At 37.5% G+C, this 26,470-nt stretch overlaps 1 protein-coding gene across 5 annotated transcripts in view; it reads right to left on the bottom strand.

The window, feature by feature from the left end:
• Positions 1-1,838: 1,838 nt before the first annotated feature.
• The window catches only part of PAM (peptidylglycine alpha-amidating monooxygenase), a 126,956-nt gene continuing 102,324 nt past the window's right edge, over positions 1,839-26,470 (bottom strand). For 3 of the 5 annotated variants that reach the window (XM_085214215.1, XM_085214219.1, XM_085214216.1), the window contains 11 exons: positions 24,812-24,941; positions 17,110-17,226; positions 16,495-16,567; positions 15,740-15,947; positions 14,891-15,091; positions 12,380-12,498; positions 9,348-9,447; positions 7,938-7,991; positions 4,525-4,728; positions 3,122-3,178; positions 1,839-2,666 (listed from right to left, as the gene is read on the bottom strand). In XM_085214215.1, the coding sequence (XP_085070341.1) occupies positions 2,485-2,666; positions 3,122-3,178; positions 4,525-4,728; positions 7,938-7,991; positions 9,348-9,447; positions 12,380-12,498; positions 14,891-15,091; positions 15,740-15,947; positions 16,495-16,567; positions 17,110-17,226; positions 24,812-24,941 (1,445 nt within the window). In that variant the 3' untranslated portion in view covers positions 1,839-2,484. The remainder of the gene's footprint in view (positions 2,667-3,121; positions 3,179-4,524; positions 4,729-7,937; positions 7,992-9,347; positions 9,448-12,379; positions 12,499-14,890; positions 15,092-15,739; positions 15,948-16,494; positions 16,568-17,109; positions 17,227-24,811; positions 24,942-26,470) is intronic. The other 2 variants (XM_085214217.1, XM_085214218.1) reach the window with 2 other exon arrangements.

Below are 26,470 nucleotides of genomic sequence, written 5' to 3'. Positions count from 1 at the left end.
GACAACAGGGAACTTGGGTTGCTTTACCCCACCCTGCTACATTTTTACACTCTAATTATAAAAAAAAAAAAAAAAACAACAACAACAACAACAACAAACAAAAAACTTTCTTGTATTTGTTAGTTTAAAACCGGCAACTAATTAATAAAACTATTTACAAGAAACACTTTTTTCTGTGCCATCTTTATATGAGGATTTAATAATACTTCTAGTGCAGGCTCCTAAATAAATGTCTCCGTATTTAGTGGTGGCTTTTTTTATTATTTTGTGTGATGAAATCAGCCAGGGTTTCCTAGCAGAATGTCCTGCTTCACGTGGAAATAACTAATGGAAATATTATCAGAAAGGAGCTGAAGGAAGCAGCTTGGTATTTAGAAAAATCTGATGCCCCTTGCACCTTGGCTCCCATGCAGCTCTCCCAGTGCTTGCCTAACAAAGCCAGTCAGATGCTCTTTTTGTTTTGAAGCTATGAAGGCCAAACCCAGCAGTGTGCAGGTTTTGCTTCAGCACACAGGTGAATTTTTCACAGGAACTGGAGAGAGGTTTTGGTAGCAGTTACATCATAGCAGTATTTTGCTAATAAATTTTGATCAAAAGAGGGTGCTAAAACTTCAGAGTTTATTACCATCTCTTTTATACAGAAAATATACAGCGGCTTAATTTCAGCTTTTAATTTTAACTGTAACAAGGAGTTCTTTGTAGTATTCACACATGGTTCTCAGTACCATGACCCACACCACTGAATCCTAATGCTGTGCAACAGGGCACACATTGCTGACCCAAGATTTTGCTAAGACAGAAATAAACCCAGCTTTCACGAACTAGAAGCTATTGCCATTTACAGTATTGATCTATAAATCCTCATTAACTACTACAGCACACAGCTTAATTAGAAAATTCTTCTTAATCAATGGGCTTCCCAAGGAATCCTACCCACTGCTGACTCACAGCTGGCTCCTGGGATGGCTCTGCACTGTTTTGCCTGTGGGAGCCACCTCCCCTGCCCTCCTTTTCCCTCCCATTGCTTCCAAAAGCAGGACAGAAAAACACTGTCAGCACTAGGAAAATATACAGTATCTGGAGAGGAAGCAACAGAGTATACATCTTATGAAATGGAGCCTATATTCCAGCATGTTAGAAAGCTATCTTAGAAAAAAAAAATCTGTCTAGGATTCAAAGTATTTTTTCCATAAGGAGAAAATGTATAAAACCCCTCAGGCTGGGTGAGAAATCCTGCTTTTTGCTGCTGTACAATTACCTTTATTGCCTTAGAAAAGCTGCAGCCACAAGGAACCCAAAGCCTATTTTTTGAGCTCTTTGCATCAGTAGCAGTGTGCTACAATACCCACAATGATGATCATGAAAGCAGTTTCATAAAACCCGGTGGCAATTACAGCTGTGTGCATTCTACTCATAACTCAGGTTTTAGAAGGAGATTAATCACGCTGTGATCCTCAAACTAGACTGATAAATCGTGACAGCGTCACACAGTGATTCACACGTCGATGACTCAGGCAGGAGGACAAATATCTGCCAGGTCTTCTGTTCCAAGAGGGAGCACATTAGGAATGGTTAAATGGTTAAGCTTGATTTTGTACGTGTATGTAAATCATGAAAAAAAAAGAGAGAGAAAAACGAAAAGCTCCAAAACAAAGAAACCAAACCTTGTGCCACAGCAAAATATTTTCCATCCTTCACACAAAATAGCACTTTTGCTCCTCTGGTAGAAGACTTTTTTTTTTTTTTAAACCTGTATTAAATGATCTGTGTAACTTTTACAAAAGTTGTATACAAAAAACTTAAAAGCATGCAAAAATTCCAGAGTACACTCAGCCAGCTAATGCTCTGCGAACACTTTATTACACAAATTACATTCAGTTCCTGAAAATAGTGTTCTAACAGTGATACCATCTAAAAATAAGACATCCCAGAAACACATCAAGTCAAGAAGAAAAAACAATTAAATAGATACTTTTTTTTTCCTTCAATGCAATATAATGTTAGTGATTTTAAAAAAATAGAAGAAGATTTAGCAGCTTCATTTTCTTGTGGCACTGTATTTTCTCTGTACTGCAACAGGTTAAGGACGTGGAAGAGGAAAGGCACAAAAAAGAAATTGGCAACTGAATATTTATAGGAAAAATACTTTCTCGAAGCAGGTAATACAATTTATTTACAAATACAGAAAAGATCCCCAATTTGTTATGAGAAAATACTACTGCTTTAAATCAGTGCTGCAATCAGAAGACTTTATGCTTTATTAAGATGATCACATAAAAAACAACGGCACTGATATGGAACTTCCATACACTCCTGCACTTAAAAAGAGAACCAAAACCAAACAAAAATTAAAGAAACCAGTGTACAGCCCCACATAGACTAGTACAGTTTACAATTAAATACACAAAATCTTAAACGTGCTTAAGGGAAAAGGAATCTGACATTCTGGATTGAATCATATAATGGAGAACTCAAAGGCTGTTTTCAGGAAGAAGAAAGTGCTTGTGGGGGTGCAGGTGCCGAGTATTCTTCTTCTGAGTCTGTGCCATCATCTTCATCTTTTTCTTGATCACTCCCTTCGGTGCTGACACGGTCAAACCCTTTTCGGCTGTAGCCTTTGTGACTTGCAAAGAAGTTCCCAAGGTTGAGGCCACCACCACCTTTTCCTGTGGGAAGGAAATCATTGACAAAAAATTGCTTTAGTGTAAGGGGGGAAAATCAAAATCTACCTACATAGTTAACATTTCTTTTAAGAGTCCTTCTGGAAAGTATTCTTAGAGATCTGCACAAGAGCCTAATCATACAGATTATGGAACAGAAAGGATACTCACCTTTGAAGTTTCAAATACTTATTTGCAGCAAACACTGTTTCATCGGAAGTCTTTAAGCAGGCTATCTGCATCTCTACCAGATTGCCCACATCTCAAAGCACTTCATTCTATTCACCAGATACATTATTAACAGACTCTGATCTTCCACTTCCTTTTTAGTGGGCAGATACTGCTGTATGAAGGGCATTAGAAAAGACATTTTCCCAGAAATTTCCCTGAGAAAATTCCACTAGAAGTTATCAAAAGAAAAAAAACTTTCATCTACTGGTTGCTTAAAAGATGTTACTTACCTCTAAGTCTGCCTAAAATTCGGCCTGAATTTGAGTCAAGCTTGTGCTCCCCATCAGCTGAAAGATAACACAGATTTCAAAAATGATCTTAAAAATTATATTCTATGATTCAGTAACTATTTCTGTTTTTTAATACAGAGTACAGACATTGAACACACTGATTGGGATCACCAAGAACACTGAATTTTCAACTTCTCATTTAAGGTGAAGAGTGATAATTCCTAACAGAACAATCACACCACAAATACTCAGTGTACGGCACTTCAGCCATTGAGAAGATTCTCACGTAAATTATTTCTGAGAATTTCATTCCTTCAAATGTTCACTTCTGTTACCACTAAGAGCTTACAGAAAGGACAAGAACCCCACGGTTGATAATGTGCACAACCTACAACTACACTCTGGCACAGGACAAAATATGGCTTGACATTTGCAGGTGGCACAGTCTGCCTCCGGAGATGAATCCCTCCCCCTACAAAGAACATCCTCCTCTCTGGTAAGTCTTCCAATTCTTGATCTCAAAAACAAACAAACAAACAACAACAGAAAAAAGCCATAACCAAAATTTCTCTATGTAATACTTATTCGAATCACTATGGAACATGAAGATGCTGCTACACGATGCAATCACTAAAAACAGTAGTGCAGGAATCCAGTGAGAGCATGCTAGTTGTGCCATACACGCTTGAAAACAGAGAACAGTCAGAGGGAGATTTTAACACATCAAAAATTATATCCAACTCAGTGGCACAGTAAAATCAGACTGCTGAATGGCCCACTCTTTCATACTATGTCTGAGCCAATGGTAGAATCATCATTTGCCTGTTCCATGTACATTTTCTTTGATTACTGAGAATTACCTTTCACAAAATTATTTATGCCATACAAAAAAAAAAAAAAAAGTCTAATTATCAAACTCCTACTACAGACTATCAGCTTCTGTGAAACAATGCTGTTATATAATATGAATTAAAACCAAATTTAAGTAGCACAGTAATTATGAGGCAAAATTCTCAGAGCAATGAATTAAGGTATATTGTGGCAATGCATGGTTATGCATTCGTAATACCCACATCCCTCTGTTCTCAATAATATAAAGATCCCAAAGTGAAAAATCAAACTGCACTCTTAGTAGGCTCTAGCCAACAAAACAAATATGTTTTTGAGACCAATTAAAGGTTAGCAATGGATACGTATGCTGAAAGGACGGTGGCTTGAGGTGCAAGAACAAATTTAGGTGTCACTGCTGTGTGTGCACCAACGCTTAGTTTACATGCAGCATCACTGAACCTGCATACAAGGGTAAAGGGAGACAGCACACTTCACACCCATATCCCTCTATGTTCAGAGATGTGCTGAAATAGAACCATCAAAACTTGTTCTGTATAGTTGCTTATGGTTACCTCCATAGACTGCTGTCTTCCTCCAATGAATAAATACTAAAATTGCCAGCAGGACAACAACAGGAATAATTAGAAGAGTTGTAATAAGAACAAAGGAAACTCCAGTGCTCGCTTGTTGAACCAAATGCTGTTTTTCCTGCTTCTTTAGAGGGTCTGTTGATTCTGGGTTGTTTTTCAATCTGGCTTCTACAACTGTTTCTGATGCTTTAAAAAGAAGACAATTTCAGTAAGTAGTTCATAAGCATCAAGCAACAGAATGAGGAATTAAAGAAAATAACCACTAGAACGCCTGAAGTGCTGAGTGACTAGGAAACAAAAGGCAAATGGAGACATAATTAGCTCTCACTAAAGAAGGATTTCATTCTCCAGCCCTGTCTGGCTCCGGAAAGCTTTCCTTCCAAATGCTTACTGCTAACCTCAGAGAAGAACAATGTAAGGCAGAGATTGTGAATGATACCACTTTCCAGCAAGAATACTTGTTTTCTTTTCACAGAAAAGAGAGATGTCAGGCAGAGTTTTGCCTTTAATTAACTAATTAATTAATTTTAAATATGGACAGATCCTGACAAAAAAAATTCTGCTTTGCAAATAAGCATATCTCCTTTTGAAAATTACTTTCTCATGATAAATACAGAAATCTCATATAGGTTGTATTATCACAGACAAAAAAAGATAGCACTTAATGTTATTTTCCATAAACTTATGACTGAGGGTTACATTTTCTGTATCTCATGCAAGAACTCTGGCTCTGTAAAGAGCTTTTGAAAACTTTATCCAGTCATTCCCAACTATTTCCTGTCCACCTACGCTGAGAAAAACAGTTTCAATAAAATCCTTTACATAATATTTCAAGTGTATGAAAGACCATGTACTTCATGCTATTTTTTTCATGACTAAAACTGTCTAGCTACATTATTTTAATGTTTAACTCCCTGTCTAAAAGGGTAGCTACATCACAGAAATTGAATAGATTGTGATTCTATTTTGTCCAATTAAAAAATGATCTGAATGAATAGTAGACACTTCAAATTTCAATTAACGTTATTAACTCTCTGTTCAAAGAGCCATTAACTCATTTTCCTATCTGTATCTTTGCCAACCTATGAGCAATGCTGCAGTCCTCCGGAAAGAGTGAGAACACACAGCATGTGCTGGACAACTACATCAAGGTCCATCGATCAAGGTCCAGCCCTCACAAAAAGCAGGTCCTTCTTAACCAACCCAATCTCCTCCTGTGATCAAGTCACCCACCTGGTGGATGAGGGAAAGGCTGTTGGCATAGTCTACCTTGACTTCAACAACTCTCTTCCACAGTATTCTCCTGGAGAAGCTGTCTGCCTGTGGCTTGGACAAGTACACTCTTTGCTAAGTAAAGAAATGTCTGGATGGCTGGGTTCAGAGAGTAGTGCGAAGTGGACTTAAATGTGCCTGGGGGTAGGAAGGCCCTTCAGTGGGATCTGGTCAGGCTGGATTGGCTGGGCTGAGGACAACTGTATGAGGTTCAAGACCAAATGCCGAGCCCTGCACCTTGACCACAACAACCCCAGGCAATGCTACAGGGCAGAGTGGCTGGAAGACTGTGTGGAAGAAACTAACCTGGGGTGTGTGTCGACACCCAGCTGAACATGAGCCAGCAGTGTGCCCAGGTAGCCAAGAAGCTCAGTGGCATCTGACTTGCATGAGAAATAGCACTGCCAGCAGGAACAAGGTGGAGATCATCCCCCTGTACTCAGCCCTGGTGAGGCAGTACTCTGTTCAGTTTTGGGTCCTTACTACAAGAAAGACATTGAGGCCCGGGAAAGTGTTCAAAGAAGGACAAAGCTGGTGAAGGGCCTGGAGCACAAATCTTGTGAGGAGCAGCTGAAGGAACTGGGATTGTTTAGTCCAGAGAAGAGGAGGCTCAGAGGAGACCTTATAGCCCTCTACAACTGCCTGAAATGAGGCTATTGCAAGGTGGGGGTCAGCATCTTCTCTGGCATAACTAGAAATAGGACGAGAGGGAATGGCCTCAAGTTGTGCCAGGAAAGGTTCAGGTAGGATATTAGGAATTTTTTTTCTCCAAGCGTGATCAGGTGCTGGAGGGGCCTGCCCAGGGAGGCAGTGGAGTCACAGTCCCTGGAGGTGTTCAAGAAATGTTCAGATGTGGTACTCTGGGACATGGTTTAGGTTGATAATTGGACTAGATGATTTTGGAGGTCTTTTTGAAGCTGTTGGTAAATCTATGATTCTATATTTTCCCTTTAGAGATTCTTAGTTAAGAACTGTTTCTTACCCCATGAGATACTATTTCAATATTCTCTGTAACATCCGAGTTGTCAGCTAGCATGGTATCTACCTAAAAAAAGCTGAAATACATTGACACATCCCTAGATTATTTATACTGTGGATGCTTCATTGTCAGCGCTTCCCCTACTGAATGCTTCAAGAGTACTGATGTAGAGATCTAACAGAGATAAAACAGGATAACTGTTTTGACAGTAAGAATTCCACTGCTCTGTAACGGCCATCTACTCTTTTTTTTTTTTGCTACATGTTGCATTTGGCAGTTGAGATCTTTTAGTACATTTCTCTGTCCACAAAAACACGCACAACGTAAAGCAAAAAAAATACTGAATCCAACCAAAGGAAACCAAATAAGAACTGCTGAACATTTTATAAATCTCTCTTAGCTGCCAGGCACTATTTTGCTGAACAAAAAATAAACTTTTTCTCTTCAGCATGAAAGTCACAGGACAGAAGATTAATAGTTAAAACTACTTTTCATCTTCACAAACTACTATTTTCCCCCTTCAAGTTTACCTACGTATATTTCCTAATACCCTCATATTAAATTTCTACATTTTCCTTCTTTATCACCTGTTCTCATTCAGATAAAATATAAGCAGTAAGCCTAGAAAAAAATAGATAAGAATACAATGAATGATTTTTTTTTTAATGTATGGTGTAACCAAGGAGACTACATGTTGAAAGGCTGCGCAGAAAGATGAAATAACTGCTGTCCCAAAAAACCCTTCTTTGTTGGTTGAGGATGGTAGAATAAGGAGAAGGCTGCTGGGAGCAGCATTATGTTTCAGAGCTATTTCTGCACCTACAGATGACAATCTGGACCAAGGCAGACAGTGATATGAAATTAAACCCCTTGCTAAATTTTTATCTTCGTACTTGCGAAGCACATGTCATTACTGAAAACGAGGTGCTGACTGGTTGCGAGTTAATGCCTACTAAGTAACATGGTTATAAGCTGCTTTCTCTTAATTTCTGTGCCAACTCATTTTATCAATGAATATTATGTACGAAATGGTGGTGAAAAAACAATCAAACTAATTAGCATTTTTTTACATCAGTTTGGCAGAAATGGACGTAGTCTATATGAAAATTGTTGTTCCTTCATTTCCATTCAGGATCAGACTAACCTTTTATTTCCTGCACCTCAATACCAGCCTTTTTAACTGACCGATGCTCCATTTCTGTAAAACAAAATCATTCTTCAGGACAACTGACATTTCAGAAGGACACTCAGTGACATTTTCCTGTTAGCTTTCTCAAACGTACAGTACAATCCTATAGTAAACAATCCCATTAACATCTGAACTTCAGAAAGTAGAGTCACTATAAACTATTCAACAGCACACAAGGCCTTAAAAAAGAAGAGACCTTGCTTCATAAAAAGTATTTGCAATAATTAATTCTTATGCTTTATGGATATATGCAAGGCTTCCAGGGAGTCCTTGAATAATACTGCCAATTACAACACAAACCATGACAGATTAAGGACTGATTGAACCAGAACTCCTTAGCTACTGCAGTGCTATACTGCAGCTTCAGCCAAAAAGAAAATAAGGACTTTTCTCTCTGAATGTGTAAGTGATGAAGAAATCAATTTGTTCTTATTCTCAGATTTCTTTGAATAAGACTAGAAGTGTTCTTGTTCAGGTTACCAGATGCAGAAAAAAAGGTACATCCATTCGGACTTAAAATTTATCTGGTCCCATTTCCTTTTACTAACAGCAGCTGATACCAAGTGCCTCATACGAAAATCTGTGAATTATGAACAGACAAACATGGAGTAACTGGCTTAGTCAGAAGTTCATTTATGACAGCAGATTGTTGCTGGTTGTCTAACACCCTGAAGCCCGAGACTTTCTCTCTCTCCTATATTTTTTATTAAATCTGAGATGATTTAATGGTATATTTTTATTGGTATATGATATTTTATAATTTTATTCCCTTGAAGTTTATTCATTATCCTTATATATCCTTATTCCATTTATTCTCTTCTCTGAATCTTACTAAACTGATGTCTGACTAATAAGGCTTCTCTCCCTGATGTCAACCCCCAAGGTCTGGGGGTTACTAGATTAAAATCGGGAAATATTTGAATATTTCTACTTGATAGGAATAGAACTTCAAAGGATGCTATATTCATTTTCCAAGGATAATTACTCCCAAACAAATGAAAAGAAGTTTAAAGCTGATTCATTATTTCATTTCAGCCCCAGAAAGTTTCCAAAGGAAGCAGTGGACTTGTCAGCATATGACACACACAAACAAACAAAATGCTAAAAAGTTATACTTTTGTGTAAGGATGCGCTGACATAATTAGAGACAGATCTACCATGAGGCAAATGCATTTTAATATCTCCTCATACATACAGGACTCCCCTTCTTCAGAACATACAGTAAAGCTGTTCTTCTAACAGAACTTCTGCAGGTAGAGCATTTTGTGTACTGAAATCATTGTGATTAAACCAGTAACAGATATGTGGTACGAATCTGAAAACACAAAATGTCAGGATGTGATATTAACAACAAAAAGAACATACTTTCTGTGGATGCAAACTTCCACACTGTTCTGGCATGAACATCTCCAACAAATACTGTTTTATCTTCTGAAGCAACAATATCATGTGGCATCTCAAAGCTCTGTGAAGATAAGCAGCAACAGATTACTCTTCAGTGCCTACACATTCATGAGGCCTTTTTCACTCTAAAGTCTGAGCATGGTCATATCTAGTTCTTAGACTGGGAAACATAGCAGGTCTAATGCAAGTAAAAGGAGAGGAATTACACCTCTATTGTTCGCTTGCCTTTTCCAGGAATAACATCATGGAGAGTGTAAGATACATTAATGCTTAACAATTCATACCTATTTTCCAGCATTCAATTTTATCCAGTGAAATATGAGATACATACTGCACATATAGCTATGAATGATACTGGTACTGAAATGTAGCTTACTAAAGATGGACATTTTGGATAGTGTTATGTGCCTACCCTCAGTGTAAACTTACATTTCTGATTTTTTAATCAAGGAAAGCAACCTTAACGCTCTTAAGCACAGATTCTCCAGATACAATATATCAGTATGTACACATTTCATTAGTGTAGCAGCTTTAAGCAACTGGCACTAGCTCACTCATTCTCCAAGAAGCCTAGGGAAGTCTGAGCTAAGTGGTTCCTTTTTCAAGGAAGCATGTTGGCATGCTGTACCACTGTATCATTGATTACAGATTTAATGTTAGTAACACCTGAAATAGGGTCCCATTTTGCAAGTTAGGAGTGTGATGAATGAAAAACCATAATTTACCAGACAATATATATGATTTTAGTGGGCACACTATGTACAAGCATATATGACAGATCACGAGACATAACAAAATACATAAAAGATTTGAATTATTGTTTAGAATGATTATTAAAAGATGATATTGCTTATTATCATACATTGTTATCTCAAAATATGAATGGCCTCTCAGTCATAACCATAAGATGCACAGACAAGCGTGAGACACAAGTGCTGATCTGTTTGAGCAAAGATAAAAATAAGAGTTTGTAAACAAACAGTGCAAAAGATATTAAGTCTCTCCAGAATGAGCTCTTCCACATGGCTTGAGACTTCAAATTAACTTTTTGACCTGAATTATTGTCCTTGGTTTTTGCAAACTAATTAAATTAAGAACTTCAAGGAGAAGCAATAAGCTGCCACAGTGCTGAGTATATTCCAAGGGAACACCAACTCCCTCTGCAACTTATAATTTATATACCACAGAAGAACAAAAAGTTATCAGGCACTGTTTTTTATGTATGTCTCTTCCCAGCTATTATTACTGCTCCCAAGAATAAAACATTTTAGGAGTAAATGGCAGCTCACTTTCCTAGCCCTGAGAAACCAAAGAACCTGAAATAAAAACTGGGGTAAGGCAGTGTTTTCGTAGAAGCACATGCTGTTCTTTCCTAAATGCCTTTCCTGGACATCTACTATATTTGCCTGGACACGGGGAGTTACAGATTCCTCCTAAAAGAAGATTCTAAATGAATCATTTCTCTTACAGATGACTTAGGGATACTCCAACTTGCAGCAGCAGGCTTTGACTCAATCTAGAACTACTTTCCTGACAAGTAGGACTGACATATTAAGAATTTTTTCATCCAGTGAGTAGCCTGGAAAATTGAATACGGTGAACTTATTTATCAGGTCAAATTCTGTTAAGTATTCCATTTTAGATCTCAGGACTGAAAACTACATCCTTTACAGACTGCTAACACAAAGAACTGTTTACAGAAGAAAGAACCACCCCTCTCGCTTTAAAAAAAAGCAACAAAAAAACCCACCAAACCAACCACCACCAAAAATACAGAACAGAAAAAAAAATCACTTCAATCCTAAATCATGTTTCTTTATGGGTAAAGTTTCTCATAAGCCAAATGGAATGGAAGTAATTAGGAATACAGATATTAAATACTAAAAAAATCAGTACAGTCATCCTTTCAAAATATTAATAAGACAGAGTTGTCATTACTTTTTGTTTTTTGTAAAAATCTTGGTGAAATTTTTCCCAGATGAAGAAGTGTGTCTATTTTACTTGTGCATATAAAATTTTATAAAAAGCATAAAACCAATTCAAAAGTATTTCAAGATTGAATTTGCAGAATTTTCATTTATTTCATTCAAGATATTCCTAGGCGAAAGATTGATCTTGGATCAAATTATGAAAGCTGTATACCTGTTCTATTGTCTCCCAAGAATCTGTATGTGCACAAATACTTGAAACTATCTAATACACACTGATTCTCAAGACAATAATGAACGTACTTTGGCAACTATAAATGAACACAATGCTGAAAACCATTAGATAAAAAAATCCTCAGAAGGATTACTGATGTGCTAACATCATGACAAAATTTCCTATAGAAATAATGAATCCTGGTTACAAGTCCATATATTCAGTATTTGTTAGAGTCTGTAGGCAGCACAGCAATTTGCTATACTCAGGAATAAATCTCTCTCTAGCACCACTTGAAACTGGACTGCAAATCACAGAGTGTATATGCCAACTAGAAATGGGAATCTTGACATTTATTCTTTAGTCTAAGATGATCTACAATCAACAATTTTACTTTAATTTTTCATAATACTGTATAAATGCCATTTAGTCCTAACACTAATCTTCTGCAAAGGGAGAAAGTAACCATGATGTTCAATTTTATTTCTGCTTAGGAACACCATTTTCTTTCAGACATATTACTAGCATGTAACTGTATGAATATTTCTGGAGCTTTATTTTTCTTTCATATTTGTTTTTAATAACTTTCTGCCAACTATAAACTTATCTTAACTGATGGTGTTAACCAAAGAGATTACACTGAAGGTAGTATAATTTTTGAGTGTGACCTGATAATTCAGCTTCCTTACCAAGCTTATTATGAAAAACTCCTTTGAAAAATCATACATTTGAAAACATCTCATTTTCTGTAATAATAAAATAATAATCTTACATAAGTTGCAGAAGTAGAACATTGTCAACAATCTCCTAAATGTAAGTATACATACCAGGAACTTTGTACAATACTCTACCTTTCTAAGTGGAATGAAACTATCAATTATCTCTCCAGTAGAGAAGTTCATCACAAATCCTTGCACTGGTTCTGACTCTCCAGGATAAGGCATTCCATTAACTGCAAAGAGTAGACCACCTGCAACAACATTGGATTTTCTGTAATAGCCCACACATTGCAAACTACAGAGCAGATCAATGATAATAGATAGTATACATGAAAAAACCTGTCAGACAGACTGGCAGAGACAGTGGTAACTCAATAGGAAACTAAACAACAATAGGGAAGTTAAGTAAGGTGTCAGTGGGCAAAAGTTTATCATTTCAGAGCTGGAAATGTTGTACAAATGACAAGAATGAAGACTATTTTACAGGTTGGGCAAAGAAGAACAGGAATGTAGAAGAGTTGAAAAAAATAGAAATCATGCTTTGCTATGGATGTTTATTCAGGCAAGTAGGAAGTTCTTAAAATGAATTTAAACAGAGAATCAAAAAGGCAATCAGTGGGACCACAAGGATGTGAAAAAGGAAGCTCAATTATTGGTTACTTCTCACTGTTGAGTATACTGGGGAGATTCTGACACACAATTTTTTTTTGTGGCAAAGATGTCAGAGAAGCCAGTTCAACTTCAAGGAGATATATAAAAAGCTTTAGAAAAGTTGGAGGTTAGTAAGACTCTAGGCATGGATACCATCTACTGAAGTTCAGAAGCAAGTCAAATGTAAAATTAAATAACTCAAGCCAAACTGAGTCATCTAGCTCTGTTAACAGCCACACTTCCAAGAGACTGGAAGAGTGCCAAAATATTTTCCATTTACAAAAAATCGTCAAAAAGAGTGCCTAGGAACGACAGATCTTTCTTTCATTCTTAATAAGAGGGTAGAACAAGACTGGTGAGCATACAGATAAACATGGCCTGTTGGAAACAACTTGGCATGGTTTCTCAAAAGGAAAATTCAGCCTCACCTAATTGAGAACAAAAATCACACAAGTAAAAGAGACTCTGTAGACATACCTGGGACTTTCAAAAAGTCTTCGACACAGTTGTACATCAGAAATTATTAAAGAATCAGAGTTGTCACCATTTTTGGGTGAAAGATCCACTAATGAACAGAAAGCAAAGGCCAGGACAGGAAAATCTGAGTAGTGGGATCCCTCCCCTTCAGGGATCAGAAGCAAAAACAATTTCATTAAATGGTCTTCAACAGTGATGTAAAGAATAGGGGTGAACAGTGACATCTCCCAGACTGGGGAAGATACTGAATTCTATGCAATAGTTATGTGTCTTGATATCAAAAGCATCTGGAAAGACTTTTTGTCAAGAGTAATTGAATTGTCAAACAGATGGCAGAAGAGCTTCAAAGACTACTGCAGGGTGTTGCATCTGTGAGAAAAAAAATCTAGATCTTATATACGTGAAGCTTAGACTGGAACTCACAGTGACAGTTCAAGATCAAAGAGCAACAACAAAAGGTCTCTGAAATCTTTGGCTGCATGTGCAGTGACAGTCAATTCCAGAAGAATGTTGAGCAACAACAGGAAGAGCATTAGTAAAGGAGGACACAAGTTTGCCACTAGGTAAGAACTCATGCCCACATATTGAATACTGAGTGATGGTTAATTGTCTGCGTCTCAAAAAACTATTAGAAAAACTCATGGGCAACAGGTTTATAAAGAGAGATTATGAATACAAAGTCAAAACTTATCACTACCACATCTAAGACAAAGTAGCTTTGGGTGTGTGGGAAGAAAAAGAGGAGCAGACTGCAAAATGCAATTGACTTGCACTCCCTCCCTAGAATGGATCTGCTGCCGGCACCGCCAGAGCCAGCAGTGGACTTTACATACCAAGTATCTCAACTTGCACAGCATTTGTTACATTCTTGGAAAATGAAACAGAGAGAAACTCAATATTAAATTTGATATCAACTACAGAGTTTCAGAGGTCACACATTCCAAAATTCCTAGTCCAGTTATTAACATTTCCATTACCTTTGGTACTGGTATTAAAAATCTGACTAAAAACCTGACTAAAAACTAAAATACAGTAATTGTATTAATCATCAAATTTTAACAGTAAATCCTACAACTTTTAAATTAGAACTATTTGCTTTCAGATTTTTTGTTTTAAGAAACTCAACACTTTTCTTGATGGCTTGGAAGCTCTTTAGTTTGCACTTCTTAATGGAGCTTGAAATGAATATTTTAAAACATAATTTCTAACGAATTATTGACTGTGCAGTCACCAGGAAGCAAACAATATAATACACTTGTTGACATCACAGTTAGGGAGCCTAATCAGTCATTTCTCATCAGCAGAGATTTATGCAAGCTTCCCTTCCTGCAAATTGGAAAAACAGACAGCTCTAAAATTTTCCATTACATCAACACCACCTTGAAAGAGAATAAATATCTGGCTGAAGATACATAGTAGAACTCTATAAAATATTATTTTATGTATATTGTGACATACGTGTGTGGCAATCACGCAACTACCACCTGAAATATCAAGAACAGGAAAAAGAATTACCTGGAGAATATGAAACAGCAAACAACTCTCTTCCGAACGATTTGTGCTTTATCTCTCTTACAAACTCCCCAGTTTCTAATCTGAAGCACTGAATTCGACCATTTTCCCTGTCTGCAACACAGAGCTGACTCAATTCAGGGATCAGAGCTAAGCTGTGAGGGATGTGAAACTGTCCAGGTCCGGCTTTGCCTGAAGAAGTCTCTGCAAAACAAAATATCCACAACATTTGTTGAGGGATACACACTGACACTGTCAATTCTGTTTCAAAATAATATTTCACATAATGCAACAAAACACTGGGAAAAGAATAAACATTATTCCATTCTTCAAGTAGTTTTACTCATTTAGGGAAGATGTAATTGTCTTTCACATTAACTTTGTAAAATCCGAATTTATGAATTAGCTATTCCTCTACAATATTTGGTAAACCTTAGTCTCTAATTCCTCAGTCAGGCTGAAAATGGGTGAGATAATGTCACAAGTCTTAGAAAAATGGTGAAGGTTTAAACAATTTGATCGAATTTTTACAAAAAACATCTTTTTTTTGAAAGTCAGAACATTTTACTGATACAAAAAGACACACCAACACTTATGCTAAACGTACTAATAGGCTGCTGTATTTATGTTTAGTAAATATATAGATACCCACAACAACACAATTCCAGAATGGAATAAATAGGAGAAACCTGGAATCCAGTGATAAAAGAAAAAAAAAAAAAAAAATCAATTGAGGCCTTGAACGTATGATGGTAACAGAATCTTACAATTTTTTTTTTTTTTTTTTTTAAATGAGCAGTTTCACAGTTCATGATAGTAGGAATTGATGACAGAAGTACCAAGAATTCTAACCTTCTCCCCACTGCATGATGTACAATCCATTTGGAGAGAACTGAATGATTCGGTTGTTGCAGTAGCCGTCAGATACGTAAATGCTGCCAGTGACCGGATCCACAGCCACGTCGGTTGGTTGACAGAAATGACTGTTGTCACTGCCTGGCTGCAGAGCTACTCCGAGGATCAGCAATGGTTCTTTTGCATCCACTCCCAGTTTGAAAACCTTTTTGGTCAATGGGAAAAGAGAAGAGGTTTCAACTATGGAAGGTGAAATAAGAAGAGTGAGAACTACCAATAGAAAGCATATATATTATTCTGCATAAAATAACTGCATATACGAAGCACAACCTTAACATTTTGATTATGACATCTACTATCAGCTCTGTAACAGTTTTGATTCTGAGAAATTTCTTCTTAACACATACATTTCCCATGAGCACAGCAAACAAAACAGTTGCACATTCTGAGTTAGAGTGCACAAGAAAGCTGATAAACAAAGATTTAGCAGAAAAAAAAGCTGTCTTCTTTTAAAAGAATCACTTTTTAAAAACAGGTATTTCTACTTCTGAATACTGTGCTCAAACTACCCCACACACAACTATATTCCATGAAGGCCATAGGGATCAATTTCTGTGGACATATTCTTAATGTCTGTCTTAACAGACCTATATAAATAGCTTACATCATAAGTTCACATAAACCTCAAAGAAAGCAAACAAACAATAACGGCAAAATACTGATGTTCAGTCATTACAGCTTCACAAACGTACCTGATGGAGAGCTACATCAGTGACCCAGTAGTTACCGTCTTTATCTACACTCAAACCATGCGGTAGATAAAATCTGCAAGCATAAATAGAGAAGAATCAAGTTAAAAACTTCTGAGAATAATGATGTAAAGTAGATTTGAAGATTTCATTTTTTAATCATGAAATAGCAATATGTTTATCTTAATACATAAAAAAAATTGATAAAGTACTCTTCTACAAATTAATAACTTGCTGACATTTCACAAAAAAGAAAAAGATTTATCTAACAGTACAGAATTTTCTTTACAAGAGTGTCTAAAATTTGGAAGTCACTTTATCTCTGCATTCTCAGTCAGGCTAATGTTTGGTGACTTTAAAGAAAACAAACAACACTTTGCATTTCTGATAAACTGACTGGTAGGTTAAATAATATAAATTTGTAGAAGGCAGATGTAAATAATTTGATTATTTGCTCATTTTTCTGTTGTTTAAAAAACTCAAAAGGTTACAATCACGCAATGTAATACTAAACAGGCATGTGAAAATGTGTTGGTGACTTTTGGGACTCAAATATATGGAAATGTTAATAGTTCTATTAGCAAAGGCAATAAAATCCACAAAAAACACAAAACTTACAGATTTCTGCCTGCGGAACGCAGCAGCTTTGCATTACTTGGATTCAGAACAAGAATTGTGTTTTGTTCAATTGGTCCAAGTCCTCTTTGTTGATAAACAAATTTGCTGTCAAAAGAACTAAACAAAAACATTGGAATACAAAGCCAGCGTTAGAACAGTCCAGTGGTGACCAGTACACACGAAACTTAAAGTCAGGTTTTGTATTTTAATTCCAGTGCGGGTGACTTGACATTTTTTTATTTTTATTTTCTTACTGTATTATTGTTTTCTTATTTTATTATTATATGATTGTAAGAGTTCTAATGTCAGGATGTCTGCATTTCCTACTAAGGTTACGACATCCTAATTCAAGGAGCACAAAACCAACTCAGCAACAATTAAAGACAATTCCAAAGCAAGTTGGCAAACAAAAAAGCCTCCCCAGCTTTTTTACTGTTTTTTTTTTTTTTTTTTTTTTCCTATGGCAAATAAAAACAACGCAGTCTAAGTACAAACACAGTTAATCACCAGGGCATAATTACCAGTCTGAACTAATGTATATATGCATACATATATATTTATCTTATCTGCAAAGCTCCACACACAATTTTCAAAGAAAATGGAATTTATTAATAAAAAAATTATTTAAACAATTACAACATTATTATGTATTCTGGATATTAAAAACCAGACCTGACTAATGTTCCAGACATAAAACTACTATATGTTGAGTAAAGAAAATAATAATCAGCTTTTTGTGTCCCTATAAAGAAGTTGGCTATTCCTTCAACCCATTGAATGCATTCAGCCTTCAGATGCTCTGTTAACCTTCATTAAAACTCTGTCAACAAAATTTAGATATAAATGTTAAAAAATGATACTAGATTATGCACAAAAAATGTTAATAAATGATGTGCTCTGCCCTCCTGCCTTATATTTTTAAGACCTTTTTTAATCCCCCTAAGAGAAACCCTGACATGACTGATGCAACTTGGTAAACAAGAATATATTTTGTAGTCACAGAAAAGATAATGAATAAAGCTATTAAGGCTTTAAATTCCATAGTCCTAACAGCCTAGTCTCTCCAAAATATTAAATATTCATATGTCTAGAATTTTTATTGTGGAAAAGCAATAGCAGCTTCATTTGTAACCAGAAAAACCTGTAAAATAATGCATTCAAGTTTATACATAGACTAGGATTAAAAAAAAATAGTGTTTAGATATCATCTTTATGTATGCTAATTATCTGTTGCTACTTATTTATCTGCTGACAAAAATCAATATATCCTTTTAGCTGGAAATGATTATGAACAAAATGTTACTACAACTCTCTGCATGACCCTTCCTGAACACTTTGCCAAGATGCTATGGTGAAATGCACAGAATCATCGAGGTTGGCATGGTCCTCTGTGTCTTTTGGTCCAACACCTGTTCCAGAAAGGCCACACAGAGCAGGGTGCCCAGGCCCATGTTCAGGCAGCTTCTGAAGGTCTCCAGGCCCCACAGCCTTGACCTGTGCCAGTGCTCCACCACTCACACAGCAGATATGTGCTTCCTGATGATCTGATGGAACCTTTTGTGCTCCAGTTTGTGCCCACTGCCTCTTGTCCTGCCCTGGGACACCACAAAACAGAGCCTGGCTCTGTCCTCTTTGCATTCTATTCAGGTATTTATAGACATCGATGAGATCTCCACTAGCTCTCTCAGCTGCCTCACAGAAGGATATACTCCAGTCCCTGTATCATCTTCACATACAACACTCCAGGTGTGGTCTCACCAGTGCTTAGTAGAGGAGAAGGGTTACAGCTTTTAACATGCTGACAATAATGTGCCTAATGCAGCCAATTAGCTTTTACAGCAACACAGAGAGGCTGACAGCTCATGCTCAAGGGTAACACTAATGGTACACACAAAATGGCCTACTAATGTTTATTTGCTTTTTTGATGATGGCTTGATAGCTTTTGCTTTATTCCTTATCGTTATTGACAATAATCATCCGTGATAAGCTCTCTTGTTTTAAACAATTATTAAAAAAAAAGGAATAAAGAAACAAACCCACAAAGTCTCCCATAAAGGCCCAACTCACATTGCCTGATTTCAGTAAATGGCAGGGGCCCAAGATCCCGATACTCCTAAGACCTTGTTGCAGGCATAGATGACCACTGGAAAAGCAACACTGGACAGACAGAACTAATGCTTGGCAGCAACAAAGCGGTTTCTAAGGTACTTGGCTAACATTATATCTTTATGTATGCATGCAAACACCTAGGTTTGGGGCCAAGAATCTTACTCCTGCCTTCCACAGCTGCGTGATGGATGCTTGTTTGGTACCTATTTATCTTTGCTAAAATGTGTTAGTTACGCCCACATTAATGGATACAAGTGAAAACAGCTCAAGCTCTGTGGACACTATTAGTATTAATCAGCACAGCTAATCATAGAAGAGAATCTTAGTGAGGGTACATATTCTACAAAAACAACAGCAACAACAAAAAGAAAAAAAGATTCTATCTCTGACTAGCTGACTAGTTAGACAGCTTAAAAAACTGATCAACTTTACTTATTATTATTCTGGATCCTAGAAACAGCCCTGCCCAGAATTCTAAGGTTTCTCTGTTAATAACTACTCAGCTCTCCTGGGAAATGAGTGCTTTCAGCATAAATATGAGACTGTACAGTATTTTCAGCAAAGGAAGCTTAGTGAACACTGAAACGAAGGTATGGAAAGGAATTTCGTGCATCTTCTCCCTGTAAAATATTCTTTTCTAGGAGTTAGACTAGCGTTCTACAGAGCCACTCTTCCTAGGGCTTAAGACCATTTTACAAGGTAGTCAGCATTTCTTTTTTATTTGGTAAATGGGAATAAAAAATATTGCAAGTTTAAAAAAGGAAAAAGCAAACAAAAGAATTGAACACCTTATAGTTAAACATTATATTGCTCTGCTCCTATCATGGTTTTCTAATAGATTCTGCAGTTTCGTATCAAAGGACAACTAAAATATGCAGAATGTCAGAACTTCTAACTTCAAACTGCAATATAATTTCACAGCTATTTTTCTGCTTCTCAGCTGGACACTTCATATTAACATAAACAATTTAGTACCACATCTAGTGTCTTTCTGGCATGCTATGTACTGAGCTTAGACAGATCACCTGACCTCATAACCCTTGAAAGTACAACACAGAGCTCTATTCTTAGTCAATACGCAGACTAAATTAAACCTATCTACCTTGTTAGGTATGCAATAAAGATGTTCAAGAAAGTTTCTATATTCTTCATTATGTTTTCTATAATTTGCTCACAGTCAATCTTTTTTCACCATGAAAACCAAAAACTTTTGAATGATTAATTGCTCAGCCAGGTGAATAGTTCCATCTTCTTTTTGAATTGCACACTGCACATACAGCATGAAAGACTAAACTGAAAACAGTATGTGGTAAGAGAACATGAATAATTTAAAGGAATTATTATTATTTTATTTTTTAAACTATGCCAAGAAAGAACAAAGAGCCACTGAAAAGCTGCTACTATATTACAGGACTTGTCATTGTGTAACTATTTCTGTACTCCAAAAGCAGACTTAGGTTGCTTTATAACACAGCACAGACCATTCATTCAGCCGTATTTAGTTGATCAAGGATCCAGCTTTTATGGCATATATTAATAATGCATTGGAAACACTTGTGCAGTTTCTAATAGCACAGATTCTTTTTTTTTAATTTGTTCCTGTACTATACACTAAAATAGAAAAACTCTGAGCTCTCAGGCTCAATTCATCATGTTTAAGATTTGCAAAGAAAAAATTATACTCAATTATCTGTGTATTTCCTGCTAAATACATTAGCTTCCAAGTTAATTTCTTATCCTCCACTTCTAAAAGCAACAGGAATGACACAATTATTTTGATACAAAGGAGTATTGATTATATTAGGCCTCTGAACTTCGTAACAAGGTAACTGATGGGGACAATAATGAAGCAGCAGAAATAAGAAGTCGTAAGAAGATGAACTAAAAATGAATGCATTTCATTTGCAAAAGGAAACTAAACAATACGCCACTTGCAAAGAGACCAAGCTCAGGTGTCTTTATACTAATGCAAGCAGCATGGGTAATAAACAAGAGGAGGTGGAGGTCATTGTGTGTTTGGAAAGTCATGATATAGTTGCCATCACGGAAACGTGGTGGAACGACTCCCACAGCTGGAGTGCAGTGATGGAGGGCTACCGGCTTTTCAAAAGAGACAGGCCGGGTAGGAAAGGTGGTGGTGTAGCTCTCCATGTTAAAAAAGACTATGAATGTGTGGAAATAAATAATGTTGATGATATGGTTGAGAGCATATGGATCAGAATAAAAGCAAAGGCCAACAAGACTGACGTTATTGTGAGAGTCGGCTACAGGCCACCCACCCAGGATGAAGAGGTGGACCAGATGCTTTATAAACAGTTGGGTGAGGTCTCTAGGTCACTCCCCCTCGTTCTGGTGGGGGACTTCAACTTCCCAGACATCTGCTGGAACTATAATACAGCTGACAGGGAACAGTCCCAGTTCCTAAACTGTGTGGGAGATAACTTCCTGACACAGCTAGTGGAGAAGCCAACGAGGGGAAGCAATATCCTGGACCTCCTGTTTGTTAACAGAAAAGGTCTGGTGGGGGATGTAAAGGTTGGAGGCCGTCTGGGGCACAGTGATCATGAGATGCTAGACTTCTCTAACCTTGTTAGCAGAACTGCCACCTTAGACTTCCAGAAGGCTGACTTCAACCTCTTTAGGACCATGGTCGAGAGGGTCCCTTGGGAGGTAGTTTTGGAAAGCATGGGAGCCCAGGAAGGCTGGGAATATTTTAAGGAAATTGTTTTAAAGGTGTAGGAGCTGACCATCTCCATGTCACGGAAGACGAGCCGATGGGCAGGAGTCCAGGCTGGCTGAACAGAGACCTTTGGCTGGAACTCAAGAACAAAAGGAAAGGTTTATGGTCTCTGGAAGAGTGGGCAAGCTACTTATGAGGATTACAGGTATGTAGTGAAGCTGTGCAGGGAGAAAATTAGAAAAGCCAAAGCGCAATTAGAACTGAGCTTGGCCACTAAGGTAAAGGAAAACAGTAAATGCTTTTATAAACACATTAATAGCAAAAGGAAGGCTAGGGAGAATCTCCATCCCTTGTTGGATCCCGAGGGCAACCTGGTCACCAAGGATAGGGATAAGGCTGAGGTACTTAATGACTTCTTTGCCTCAGTCTTTAATAGTAAGACTTGTTTCTCCCTGGGAACACAGCCCCCTGCACTGGCAGATAGGGATGGGGAACAGAATAATAACAGAATAATAATGATCCATGATGAGATAGTTTTGGACCTGCTGCGAAAGCTGGATGCTTACAAGTCCATGGGACCAGATGGACTGCATCCTAGAGTGCTGAAGGAGTTGGCAGATGTGATTGCCAAGCCACTGTCCATCCTTTTTTGGCAGTCCTGGCTAACTGGGGATGTCCTGGTGGATTGGAAACTGGCAAATGTGACGCCCATCTTCAAAAAGGGCCGGAAAGATAATTCTGGTAGCTACAGGCCTATCAGTCTCACCTTGAGACTGCCGGAAGGTTATGGAACGAATAATCTCGGGAACCATCATGGACCAATTAAAGGTCAACCAGGGGATCAGGACCAGTCAGCACGGGTTTATGAATGGTAGATCCTGTTTGACAAACCTGATTTCGTTCTATGACAAGGTGACCCGCTTAGTGAATGAGGGTCAGGCTGTTGATGTGGTCTACCTGGACTTCAGTAAGGCCTTTGACACTGTCCCCCATAACATTCTCGTGGAGAAGCTGGCTGCCCATGGTCTGAATGGGTGTATGCTCCGCTGGGTGAAGCACTGGCTGGATGGTCAGGCCCAAAGAGTCATGATCAGTGGAGTTGGATCTAGTTGGCGTCATGAGCGGTGTTCCCTAGGGCTCAGTACTGGGGCCACTTCTGTTTAACATCTTCATTGATGATCTTGATGAAGGGATTGAATGTGCCCTCAGTAAGTTTGCAGACAACACCAAGTTGGGAGGGAGTCTTGATCTTCCAGAGGGGAGAAGGGCACTGCAGAGGGACCTGGACAGACTGGATCGATGGGCCAAGGTTAATGGCATGTGTTTCAATAGGGCCGAGTGTCAAGTCCTGCATTTTGGTCACAACAACCACAGGCAACCCTACAGGCTTGGGGAGGTGTGGCTGGAAAGCTGCCTGACGGAAAGGGACTTTGGTGTTCTGATGGACAGTCAGCTGAACATGAGCCAGCAGTGTGCCCTGGTGGCCAAGAAGGCCAATGGCATCCTGGCTTGTATCAGGAATGGTGTGGTGAGCAGGACTAGGGAAGTCATCCTTCCCCCGTACTCGGCATTGGTGAGGCCTCACCTCGAGTACTGTGTTCAGTTTTGGGCACCTCAGTACAGAAAGGACGTGGAGGTACTGGAGCAGGTCCAGAGAAGGGCAACGAGGCTAGTGAAAGGCTTGGAAAATCAGCCCTATGAGGAGAGGCTGAGGGAGCGGGGGCTGTTTAGTCTGAGGAAGAGGAGGCTGAGGGGAGACCTTATTACTCTCTTCCAGTACCTGAAAGATGCTTACAGTGAGAGCGGGGTAGGCCTCTTCTCACTGGTGACAGGTGACAAGATGAGGGGAAACGGCCTCAAGTTGCGCCAAGGTAAGTTTAGGTTGGACGTTAGGAAACACTTCTTTACAGAAAGGGTGATTAAACATTGGAATAGGCTCCCCAGGGAGGTGGTTGAGTCACTGTCCCTGGATGTGTTTAAGAGCTGTTTGGATGTGGTGCTCGGAGATATGATTTAACAGAGGGTTGTTAAAGTTAGAGTACTATGGTTAGGCTGGGGTTGGACTTGATGATCCTTGAGGTCCCTTCCAATCTGAGTAATTCTATGATTCTATGATTCTAATATCGAATGAAGTGCTTAGCCAACAGATACAATAATTCTTTGAAGCTGATTTTTTCCACACAATGTCCAACAGTCAAACTTTCGAATTCACTGATAATGGTGTAAAGATTTCACAGGGATTCCTAAACTATAAGTGAAAGACAGCATTATATGAACAGGGCCACCATACTGTATTTGGAATGTTCTGTCCTTAGATTATATATTTTTGGCTGTATTAAACACTATAAGAATGGCTTTTCTTCTCTTTTTGAAGATTACACTAGTTTTTTAATTAAGTCAGTAATGAAAAAATGTTCTCTTTAACAATTCAATTTTTTTCCCCAGTGGATATAGAGAGAGATGCAATCAATCCAGATGAACCAAAACTAGCTCTGCATGCCTTACACCCAGGCATTAGTAGCAATAAATCTTACTGAAATATCATTCTCCCAGTCTAGTTAATCCAGACAACAACATGGAGAATCAGGGATAATTAATTTAAGTAAATACCACACTAATTTGGTCATGCAGTTTTGGAACCTAATGTACAATGATCTTAATCCTTAGATAAATGTTCTTATTGTCTAAAGATCTAGCAATCCCATAAATGACACTTGTCAGTTACAAGCTCTGAGTCTCCTCAAGGCACTTTCAGCCAATGAGTTGAATTTTAAATAGCCAAGGATCTGCACAAAGAGCTGAATCTTAAACAGAAAAGGATCTGCAATCTACTTTGTTTCTTCAAGAAGATACTCAAACAGCATACACCAATTTGATCTTTTAACATGTAATTCTGCAAAGGACCTACTTACTTTTCATCCCAAATATGATCACCTCTGTGGAAGATAACTACGTTGTTCTCAGGGTCCAGAGCCAAACCAGAAACTTGGCCTAGTTTGAGGTCTAACCCTGGCCACTCCATAGCCTCTTCTATATGGAAATCTGATCAAAGAAACAAAGAAAAGACATTAATGCAGTGTATTTATAAACAAACAAACAAACAAACAAACAAAAAAACACCATAAAATTGGCAAACAGGAGTGTTTGATATTGTATGAATATTACCTTACATGCATAATTTTCATGAAAACGCTGCAATTCAATTCCAAGCATAATTTTATTGCAGTAAAGCATGCACAAACACTGGTATCCTGCTATTTGCAGGAACACAGAAATTTCAAAACTTCTACTGACTTCATTCTTCTGTGTCTTATAAGCATATAGCTACACAGATTCTAGATGTCTGAGGAGCTCTGTAAATACTTTCTAACACTGATGAATTACAGAAACACACAACTGTTATCTATTATTATTTAAAATTATATATTATATAGATATATATATAATAGTACATATATAATTATATATATTTTTACATATATTACAGGCACGAATAAGAAACATACCTAAGTCTGACGAAAGAAACAAAGGGCATAATAATATCTATCACTGTTTATGAATTAGGACACTGTTTGAGAACAAATGCTGGGCAGTTTTTGAGTAACACAAATCTGATCTTCATACTAAACCAAAAGTACAGGAATTAGGCAAGTGAACCGCTACTAACAAGTAGATACTTGCTGCACTTGTCTCTTAAATTGTAGAACTCCCAATGAAGGAAGAAAAACATAGCTGTAACTTTAAGATTAAAATCAGAAATGTAAGAAGAAGTTTGCTTTAACCTCTGTTGTACGTAAAAATTGTAATTAAAGGCAGAAAAAAACTGTAAAAATTGCAGAGTGTTGATTAAGAAAATTAATTTCTCCCAGATAAAGTACTTAATATGAAATCAAAGAGGTTGGTTTGCATTGCTGCTGCATTATGAAAGAAAAAATGAGATGGGACACAATCCCCAGCTCTGCAAGCTGATAACCATAACCCCCACTTCCTTAATACTGGGAAGAGATGCAGTCTGAGGAGTAACAGATGAGGAGGACAGAAAACAACCTTCTACAATCCACTCCCAGAAAAGAGAAAAATAGTGCTAAAACCTATCTAAGACATATATTTTAACTTTGTAAAGATATTTTGATATTTTTTGCAATTTTATCTTTGCAGTTTTAGAAAACAGAGTAGGTTACAGAGAAACTAAGGCAAATCTAAGACAGTCGTCATCTGCTGGGAACACCATCAACTGCGAAATTCTGAAACAACTTATATCCTAATCTGTGGTAGTTTTAGTCTAGAAAAAAAAAAAAAGCTTCAAGCTAAAAGAAGAACTGTGAAGAAAAAAGTTAAACATATTCAAAAAACCCACAGTACCTCTGCACAGTACTGCTCATTAACAGCAGCCACAGTGCCACGACAATAGGGTTTCAAAAGGAATGAAAGGATGCAAAGCCAGTGTCACTTGTCCATGCCATACTTATGCACGTTTAATGTTTTGATGTTTCTTGATCACTAAGACTTTTCAAAAAAATCTAGAACATCTCAAAGTCTAAACACAGAAACATACATTTTGGTCTTTGTAA

Source organism: Meleagris gallopavo, chromosome Z (assembly GCF_905368555.1).
Source record: "Meleagris gallopavo chromosome Z, MGAL_WU_HG_1.1, whole genome shotgun sequence".
Lineage (NCBI taxonomy): Eukaryota > Metazoa > Chordata > Aves > Galliformes > Phasianidae > Meleagris > Meleagris gallopavo.
The sequence above is the reverse complement of the archived record's forward strand: the minus strand, read 5'-3'. Positions and strand labels throughout refer to the sequence as shown.